Below are 10,655 nucleotides of genomic sequence, written 5' to 3'. Positions count from 1 at the left end.
AAATAAGCGGGATCTAACATAGATAAATTTGATAGTGTCATTAAATATTTGATCAATAAGAAAATATGTTTAGTCTTACAAGTTCAGCCTAACCTAGTCGATTTAGTTCAAATCTTGTATTAGTCTTAAGAGATTCATTGAACATGTATAAACTATTAATTTAGAACTTAGTAAATTAATAAAACGAGAAGTTTGAATTCATAAGTTTTAAATTCAGGCTCCTCCTCCTCCACCTTTGTGTGTTGTGAGAGAAAACTCCCTAATTTTCAATAAACATATATTAGGTGAACACAGTTTTATAATTACAATAAATTCAATACCCAAAATTTTAAAAGTCGAACTCATCAAGTTAAATCTCCGATTGCTGATTTGAGAAATATTCATGCAAATAACAAGTTGATGAGGTCCCAAATCCCTAGTACAGAGTCTTCATCATCTGTTGTGTGTTGTGCCTTACTACTATTAGTCTCTGAAGAACTAATATTACTGCTTGATCCTCTTGAGGAGTTATGATCAGGATAATAGTTACTAATTGTTGAAAACAAATGCTCCGTAGAAATCCAATTACATTTTCGAATCAGCACATCATCATCATCCATCTTCTTGACATTAACGTTCTTGATAATGAAAGGATGATTAAGTAACATTTCCGCAGTCCATCTCTGATTATGATCTCTCTCCAAACACTTACTCAGAAAGTCCTTCGCATCCTTACATATATTATACGGAATCTCCGGTTCTTCATGTGCTATCTTCAACGCTAATTCGTAATTACTTTTATATCCCGACCATACTCGTCTACCAGCAATCATCTCTATGACAATGCATCCAAGTGCCCAAATATCAACATCTTTAGCATAAATCTCACTCGTAACTGATTCCGGTGATGCATACACCAGAGTCCCTCTATGATGATTTGGATGCTTCTTCGAGCTGTCGCTGTCGTGTGTTTCAGTTGATTTCAACGACAGACCAAAATCAGCCAATTTGAGACGCATATATTTCTCAGTTGGCGGGAAAACTAGAATATTCGCAGGTTTCAAATCGCAATGAATAAACCCTTTATTATGAACATGAGAAATCCCTTCTAATAGCTGAAAAGCATAATACGCAGCCTCTGATTCTCTTAGGCTCGTATTCGATTTACAAATTAAATCATGCAAAGTTCCACCAGCAGCATACTCGAGCATGAGGTTATAAGTATTCTTACCGTTTTCGACACTCACATCTTCTCCAAAGCACTCAACTACATACTCCGACCCTCTCAACGCCTGCAATATTTTTCCTTCCTCTTGTAGCGAAGACGAACGAGCAACTTCCGCAGATTTCACTGCTGCATATATCGTAGACGAAGAGTCGACGTTCGTCGGCGCTGCAAGAGACACTGTACCGTAAGAACCCGAACCCAACACCTTAAGCTTTTTCCAGAGCATACTTTGTTGATCTATCGATGAATTTTTCTTAAATTTGATGAGTAGGTTTTGATGCCTTAATGGGAGTAAGTGTTTATATATAGAAAAAATTGAGATTTGCGTACTCTTTTCCTATTCATGTTCTATTTAGGAATATAATATAGTTGCTCGTTACAGATTGGGAATGCAGGATATATAGTAAGTATTACTTTTGTTAATTTTTTAATTATTTTTCATATCATTGTTTTATTCCATTAGAAATTCACAAATTTTCCATATCTATCTATATTAGTTACCTAATATTTAAAGACTTTGAAGTTATCTAAAATTTAAATTATCAAATATAGTAACTTATTAAAAGTATGTGATGCACCAAATTTTTAAAGAAAGAAAAAAAGTTGAAGTCATATTAGGAAACATTGAACTTCTCCTTTTATGTTTATTTAGGACTAAATAATTAATACTTATCTTTTAGGATTCAATGATTCAAAAAAATAGTCTAATAATTCAACAATTGGCTAGTGTAACATTGCCGTTGAGTAAGCAAAAGGAAAAAGAATGATAGATTTAGGATTCACTTCAAAATTTAAAGTCTTATTTTATGTTGAACTATGTTAAATGTAGAGTTTTGAAGATTGATAATTTTTATAGAGGAACCAACTTTTAAACGTGTCTCAAATAATTAAGGAACTGAGTATTTATAATAGACAAATAACTATAGAAGTATATATCAAATTGTTTTATGGATAAAGTGAAGGAACCAGGTCTACAAAGACCGACGATTAGCTGACGCACGCAAAATAGATATGTAAGAACGATTCCTTCTATATATTACAAGTGTAGGAATGTAATTAGCTTCGGTGAGTTCATCTCCCCAAGGCTATGAATCAATATTATACTCCATACGTTTTAATTTATGTGATATAATTTGACTCGATATAATTTAAGAAATATCAAAAGACTTTAGAAAAGATTTCTTTCTCAAATAAGAAGAATGAACTTCATTTTCCTTTGCTTATATAATAGGACTGAAGCAAAATGTATTTAATTTCCTCATGCATTACCAAGGTTTACTTCTCTTGACTTTAGAATTCGCTGAGAAATCCCTTTCATGCAAAGAGTTATATTATTATTGGAACACACAATATTGCATAGATGTCAACGAGGATTGTGGTGAGATGAATAGAATCTCTTTATTATTATATTAATTAGAGGTCTCATGATTCGGTATGCTCTCCCTCTTAAATGGGCGGCACAAATCTTGATAACTAGTCAGGGTCGACCCAATAAAAATATCTAACACCGAACAAAAAATATTCAAAACAGAAAAGAATAGGTGTTGATCCTAACCCACTAATACTTTTGACATATGTAGTGTATTTTGTCTAACCTTATTGCTTTAGTTCAAATCTTGTATTAATCTTAACTAAGAGATCCATTGAACATTCTAATACTAATTTGTATGTGTTAGTTAGCTAGTTATAAATTAACTTAATTAATTGAAGATGCAAGTGAAAACCAAATAATTATTAGCACAAACTTAATTTCTATTTTACACCAAATGACTAGATATCAAAGCTATACATTACCCAATGAACAAAAACATATTTAAGAAAGTGATCATTCACTATTGGAGACAAAAAAAAAATCCCTCTCATCTCAATATATAACAAAACATACTTACATTAAGAATATTCAGTGAGAATGTAAGATTTTATAGTGGAATGTATAATTATTATTTTTACATCAATTAGCTGCATATATATTAGCTTCCTATATATATATTTTTTTATAGGGTCTCTGAAATATTCATCCAAATAAAAAGCTGATGAGGTCCCAAAACCCTAATACAGAATCTTCATGATCTGTTGTGTGATGTACCTTATAATTTTTAGTCTCTAGAGAACTAATATTACTGTTTGATCGTCTTGAGCAGGAGGAGTTGTGATCAGGATAATAAGGACTAATTGTTGAAAACAAGTGCTTTGTAGAAATCCAATTACATTTGTGATCAGTCCATATTTCATATTCTTAGCATTGATGTTCTTGATGAAAGGATGATTAAGTAACATCTCCGCAGTCCATCTCTGACTACTATCCCTCTCCAAACACTTTCTCAGAAAGTCCTTCGCATCATTAGATATGTTAAACGGTATCTCCGGTACTAAACGTGCTATCTTCTATGGTAATTCGTTCTTACTTTTATATCCTGACCATATTCGTTTTCCAGTAATCATCTCAACCACTATGCATCCAAGAGACCAGATATCAACCTCTTTACCATAAACCACCCCTCTAGTTACAGATTCCGGAGATGCATATACCAGAGTCCCTCTAAAATGGTCATGTTTCTTCGATCTATCAGTTGATTTCAACGACAATCCAAAAATGGATAAACCCTTTATTATGAACGTGAGAAATCCTCTTTAAGATCTGAAAAGCATAGTATGCAGCCTCTGATTCTCCAGGCATCATCTTCGACTTATGAAGTAAATCATGCAAAGTTCCTCTGTCAGCATACTCGTGCATGAGGTTATAAGTGTTCTTACCGTTTTCAACGCTCACATCTTCTCCAAAGCACTCAACAACATACTCCGGTCCTCTCAATGCATTCAATATGTTTCCTTCCTCTCGGAGCGAAAATGAACGATTAACTTCTGCAGATTTCACTGCTGCATATATCATAGACGAACATACGTTCATCGGCCTTGCAAGAGACACCGTACCGTAAGAACCCGAACCCAACACCTTAACCTTTTTCCAGTGCATACTTTTTAAAAATAAATAAATCGCAGTAAGCAATATTAGGTAACCTTTTAGCATAGTTCAAATAAAATCGCAGTAGCCTTGCAAGAGATCTTAAAATCAATATTTTTATCTTATTTAAATTATATAGTATAATTTGAACTAAGCAATATTAGACTAAAATCGCAGTAAGACTAAAAATATTTTTACACTTCTAGTATAGTTCAAATAAGGAAAAGGCTAAAGAAGCAAAATTTTAGTCTAAGTTCAAATTATTGAGGACACCTCTTATACGTTCACTGCTATAGGGAGGCCAATCAATATGTAGATTGGCTAAGCTAAAATGGCATTGAACACTCAAATCATGAGCAACAACTTCCTTTTTAAATATTCTGTCATACTACTATAATAGTTACCAGTTTCATTCAGTGACATCCGTAAGATAAGGAAGTCCTTTATTATTATACACACTTTATATCAAAATAGATTCGGATTCTTGAAATTGTGTGAAAACAAAATCGGAAACCTAAACTATAGGGATGCCAAGATTTCTCAATGTGCAATAAGATGTGAAATGCTTGTGGAAATGAGGAAAATTTTCTTTGGAATTATACCAAGAGCTCAACAAAAATATTTACCACAGTATACTGTGGAATTACAAATCTAATAGCTCTAACATCCAATTGGCTCTAATCTGTGTGGATAGAATTATACTTAATGAAAACTACACTCTTCCTACTATTTATGCTCTCCTTCTGTCAACAGTTTCTAGCAAACAATACGTATATTGTGTTTTTTCCCTTTTTTGCTGTATAAACAACAGAGCTAAGTTCTCCATCAAGATCTGCAATTATCGTTTGTACCATATCGGGTGATCTGTTCCTCGTAAATGATCAACAACTTACCTCTCTTCAAGTTGAGAGGATAGATATTATGTTTGAAGAATAGCTTCTGATAATGAGATAGTTGACTAAATAAGAGCACCCCATAGAGCAGCAGGACTTTCGCTGCATTTAGCATGTACATGCTTGATTCTTTCGACTGATTTGCAAATTCCACTACAGCTCCAATCAAATGATGCCACACAAACATTACCTGCTTGTGCTTTCCATTCGCATTCTGTCACAGCAGAGGGATTAAAAGACTTTAGGTACTGAGATTTCAAGATACGTAGAACAAATGACATGTATTTAGGGAGTGCTAACCAGGCGGAGTTCCACAACACAGGTTCCGATCATCAATATGCTCAACTTCTAGACCAATCAACCATGCCCCGAGTGACACATCTTCATTAGCATACTTATGCAAAATAGGTCTGAAAATCACCACGGTATTCACTATGAGATGGACAAGCATTGATATCCACTTTCTGATTAGTGGGATTATACTAGAGAACTGAAAGTTTGAAACAGGAGCAATCCGCAATCTAGATAAATCTACTCCCTCTATCCCATATTAGTTGATCATCTTACTAAAAAACAGTTGTCCCATATTAGTTGGTTCATCTTACCAAATCAAGAAAGCATTGATTAATTTTTTTCATATATTAGCCTTGCAATTAATTCTGTTTGAAAGTGTTCACATTTATTTGTAAAATTCTCAAGAAGTTTTTTTAAGGGGTTAATTAGTAAAATTAGCTTCTTATTTATGATTTCGTGTAAAAAAAATGATCAACTAATTTGGGACGAAGGGTGTAGCTGTTAGTGAGTGAACAGGAATGTCCATTTTCCCCAATTTCAAGTGTATGTTCCCTTGTTATCATTTGCATAAACAGTTCCAACCGCAGAAGAACTTCAAAACTACAATCAGCATACAGCATATTCTACAAAGATCCGAGTGTAACATGCTCAAAATAGAATGCTATAGCAAGAGAACATTTAGCCCAGTCTTTAAGGAAGCACATATGAACAAAAATCTCACCTGTTGTTGGCAACGTATGTTGCCAATTCTTTCGAGATGGCATAAATCTGTCCAGTTGCATGTCGGAAGTACTTATTCCCCGTCTCCCCGAATTTCCAGAACTCAGGTTCATGGTACTTAACACTCCTATCAAGGAAAAAATGGAAAAGATTCTATTAAATAAAAAATACTGAAATTTTGAACTTCAAAATATATAGTTACATCAGCTGGCCAGAATAGCTTCACAGAAGTTACTTTTGATAAAGAACTGGTCCAGATTTCATGCATCCTATATACACCCTGGGTTTCAACCTGTGCCTGGCAAGAGTTGCAGCTAGTGTACCTACAATACCATGGTGTGCTCAACTATTAATTTCCAAATAACTGAAAATCATCAGCTTTCAGTCATCCGGAACTATAAGGTACATATGGCAGGAAAAAAAGGGAGATGTACCTAAATTGACATGAACATCATCATCAATCTTCACATAGAACTCAGCATCCCATTTTGCAACTGCAAGGGAGAAGAAAGCTTTCGTCTTTGCAGTTAACTCATGATAACCTTCTATGTGATCCTGTAAAATATAGTAATGAGATCAAACTAGAGAGATAAAACAACCAGATGGAAGCAAATCAACTAGAGAGATAAAACAACCAGATGGAAGCAAATCAGAGAACAATTTTTACTTACAAGTCGAAGAATGTCATTATGCTGAGCATCTTCACTATCAATGGCTCGATCTAAAATGCTATTCGATATTGCACTGTATTAAGGAGTATAAGAACTTTTAGACCACAGTCTATGACATTTCAGATAATTATATTGGTGTAGGCTCAACACAACAACAACCAAAAAAAAAGTGAGAAACTAAAAGAATAGGAAACATTTTCCTCGTATAAGTCTGTTGTAAACTTCAAACATAGAATTTCCTCGCTGCATGCTTGTAGAGAACTAGTGATCAGAATAGAAAAGATCCAGTTTGTTGGGTAATCCAGTTACTTTCATCAGTTTAGATGGCTCTACTCCTCTTTTTGTTCTGAACCTAAAGTGATGTTATAACTTGAACTTCTATTTTTGAACTTAGTACAAACTTCTTCAGGATTAAATTCAATAACATGATCTGAATACAATAAAGTGCACAGGAAGAAGAGATGGAAACTTTTGGTGACTGAGCTTATCCCTCAAGCAGAAATGTAATTATCACTCAATTTACAGACACCTCGAAAATTAGGAAGTTGTAAACTGCCTCTAGAAGGATAGCAAGAACATTTGGCAGATTATTACAGGTGAGAAAATGTGCAACATACTGTGTCTGAATCTCTCATGGCTTATCTATGACTTAGTATCGTGGAAGATACAGTTTCCACAAGAGAACCAATCCCCCACATTTATATCCAAATGCACCATTTAGCCCCAGAAAAAAACCTTTCCTATTCTGATACAAAGTAAATTTTCATGCTGCTGTTTAAAATTTCAATTAAAAGAAACAAAAAAGAAGACAAAAGAAAACACTTATCCTGCACTTATTCTTATCATGTTGGGCATCAAGTTAAAGCCATACTCCTGGGCCCGTGATATATCTACCCAAGATTGAAAAGTATAGAAGCCATCAAACATGAAACTCATAAGGGATGTTATTATTTTGCCTTTTACATTTGCAATATCAACAAAAATGCAATAACAGAGTAATTCACGTCCAACTAAATTGATTGCTGGAATGGTGTTCACAAGTAACAAGTAAGCAACTGAGAGGCACATCACACTGCTCATAGAAAGAAATTCACTCGTCTTGACATTTTAAAGACAGAAGTAAATTGAAGCATTGAATGTCATTGATTCAAATCTACAACCTCAACAAAAGTTAATATCCTTTGCTTTGATCATTTTGAAGCTACAATAGGAAAATTAACGTGGAGCATCATAACTTATGCGACAAATGGCATTCCCAGTCCCGAAAGTCACGTCTTTCAGTAATGGGACTGAAATAAGCACTTTCGAGTTGCTGCTCCTTCCGATTTAGTTAGAATACCAACTCTAAATACCTTTAGTATTTTGTTCTTAGAAATCCAGATAGAGTGGGATAACAACACACATTAGTTTATGAAGGCAAATATTGTTTTATAGAAGATTCAAAGTTCTTGCAAGTTCCTTTAAGCAGCAAAATGAACTTCTTACAGCTTCGTTCAAAAGTTGCATGCTGCACATAACCAGATAGAAAAGGAAAAAGGTGCTAGAATGCTAGATTACAGATGATTTTGTAATCACTCACTTGCAGTTGTCTATACCTTGTCTTAAATCTTTCCAGTCCATCTTTAGTAGTGAATTACTAACTCTTAACAAAGCTTCTAAATGATAATTTCCTTCGTATATCTCTTGAAAAGCTAATCATACATTCAACTTCTAAGTGAGACAGAGGATATTTAAAACAAAGAACAAGAAGCATATTATCACTCTTTTGGCAAGAAAGAATATGAGACTCCAGCATAAACTCATTGATGAATGAGCATCTAGTTTGGCATGAAGAAGATATGGAGCAATGCAGATCATACCTGTGGCCTATCATGAAACGCACAACGATCCCCTTTTCTTGCTCTAATCTATGTAGCTTTGCACCTATGCAAACACACAGATGTTTTCAAAGGAGGAAGAAAATGAAATCGGAAGAAGTATATACATCAATAATCTTATAATTAACACCTTGAGGCATCCAAGTCTCTCTAATAGAATCGCGTCTTTTTCTACTACTGAAGGCTGTGTTTATCCCAATAACCATAAATGTCTTCTTTCTCCTCCCACTTCCTCCGGAATCTGTGCTCAAGGAAGGAACCTCTTCAGTTATCCGTGGAATTAGAGGATCCTTAGTTGAAGGCAGCTCACTTTGAATCTTAGCAATTGAACCATCCAACGATCTGTTCAATGCTCCGATAAAGAGAAGGACCATCAAGAACAGAACTAAGTAAAACATCATAAGTTTTGAACAACACTTCCTCACTACTTCTCTTTTTAGCATAAGTTTGTAAAAACAAGGTCAAGCTCACAAACAAAAAAATTGTAAACATATTTCTTATGTGGTGTAACATATGTTGTCATGTTAAGTACAAAAAACAAAGTCTAAGGTAATCACATGAAAAACTCTGAAACTCACTGGATAGCTACTTGGGCTTTGTTAAACTCTCCCATCATCTCCTCCTTCTGCTCATAAAACATCATCCATATTTAGAAAACTGCAATAATAACTACAACAATGACAAAAAAAAAAAGTTTTATTCTTTGTTTGTTGGGGGTGGGGGGTTGGACCTGACTATTTTTGGTTTCACAATCATCAGAAACAGAAGGCAAGTCTCTTTCTTGCGTCTGGCGCCTTCCAAATATGTTCCTTCCATCTGATTCTGGAGGAGTCCAAACTCTAATTATACAAAAAAAAAATGATGAAGAAATAAAAAAAAAAAAAAAAAAACAGAAAAATACCCAATAAAAATCAAATCTTTTTCAGCAAAAAAACAAAAATCTATTGCCTATTTCTTGAAAATCCACAAAAATGATGACCCAAAATCTCTAAAGAAGATATAGATGAAAAAAGAGTTATTTTATTGAAACCCCATGAAAATTTCAAACCCCATAACCAAAAGAAAAACCCTTTTACCTGTTAGAGAAAAGCATACCAAGAACAAAGCTAAAAATGCAAAGAATAGCAATCCATTTAGTTGAAATTTTGCCTCTGTTTCGATTCTTCATGATTTTTCAGGGGACAAGGAAGGAAGGAGAGCGCGGGGTTTTCTTGTGTTTTTATTGAACCATCAAAGGAGAAGATTGTAGGGTGTGGGGGTGGGGGGTGGGGTCCTTCTACCTTTTACCTGTATGTATATATTGAAATTAACGATTTTTGTTATTGGTTAGTTGAGTGATTAGATTTGCCCAAAATATAATAAATGAGCAAAATAATGCCAAATGGTAGAATCTTTTTTGATGTTTAGGAATTAGATAATGCTGCTAGATAATAAATAAAGTGGGCAAAGAGTGGGCTAGCTGCATAAAAAAAAAATAAGTTTGCAACTAAAAAATATAACATAATCGATGACAATCTCTTCCTCTTATATTTTAATTTCCAGTTGATTCAAGCCGATGATCTTTTAAAAAAGAATTTTTTTTTTATGAGATAGTGATAGGATTAAGATTTCATATGTTATTATTGTTTCTCTTTATACGTCCATTAAGAAATTATAAATAAGATAGATAATTTTACTAATTTATCCTTCATTCACTTTTTAGAAGAAAAAAATTTGAAACTTATAAACTTGTTTAGGTTTATAAAAAATATTAATTATATGAGTAAAATAGAAAAGAAAATTAATTATCGTTTCTTGATTTAATAAATTTACAAGTAATTAAAATAATAATTTATAATAAGATAAACGACTAGCAGNAATTATAAATAAGATAGATAATTTTACTAATTTATCCTTCATTCACTTTTTAGAAGAAAAAAATTTGAAACTTATAAACTTGTTTAGGTTTATAAAAAATATTAATTATATGAGTAAAATAGAAAAGAAAACTAATTGTCTTTTCTTGATTTAATAAATTTACAAGTAATTTAA

At 33.3% G+C, this 10,655-nt stretch overlaps 2 protein-coding genes and 1 pseudogene across 2 annotated transcripts; all 3 read right to left on the bottom strand.

The window, feature by feature from the left end:
- Window positions 1-380: 380 nt before the first annotated feature.
- Window positions 381-1,433, bottom strand: LOC125843045 (mitogen-activated protein kinase kinase kinase 20-like). The gene has a single exon (XM_049522290.1). The coding sequence runs from the start codon at window positions 1,431-1,433 to the stop codon at window positions 381-383; it is 1,053 nt and encodes a 350-aa protein (XP_049378247.1).
- Window positions 1,434-3,310: 1,877 nt separating this feature from the next.
- Window positions 3,311-4,181, bottom strand: LOC125843044 (mitogen-activated protein kinase kinase kinase 20-like; annotated as a pseudogene).
- Window positions 4,182-4,744: 563 nt separating this feature from the next.
- LOC125878498 (beta-1,3-galactosyltransferase 7-like) lies at window positions 4,745-9,928 on the bottom strand. Its single transcript, XM_049559772.1, has 11 exons — window positions 9,701-9,928; window positions 9,355-9,463; window positions 9,203-9,249; window positions 8,755-8,966; window positions 8,607-8,670; window positions 6,748-6,820; window positions 6,511-6,631; window positions 6,312-6,399; window positions 6,078-6,203; window positions 5,363-5,472; window positions 4,745-5,276 (listed from the first exon to the last, which is right to left on the bottom strand). Exons 1-11 carry the CDS (start codon window positions 9,790-9,792, stop codon window positions 5,128-5,130), a joined length of 1,191 nt encoding a protein of 396 aa, XP_049415729.1. The 5' UTR covers window positions 9,793-9,928; the 3' UTR covers window positions 4,745-5,127.
- Window positions 9,929-10,655: the final 727 nt, after the last annotated feature.

The sequence above is a fragment of the Solanum stenotomum genome, chromosome 10, assembly GCF_019186545.1.
Source record: "Solanum stenotomum isolate F172 chromosome 10, ASM1918654v1, whole genome shotgun sequence".
In the NCBI taxonomy this organism is placed as follows: domain Eukaryota; kingdom Viridiplantae; phylum Streptophyta; class Magnoliopsida; order Solanales; family Solanaceae; genus Solanum; species Solanum stenotomum.
The sequence above is the reverse complement of the archived record's forward strand: the minus strand, read 5'-3'. Positions and strand labels throughout refer to the sequence as shown.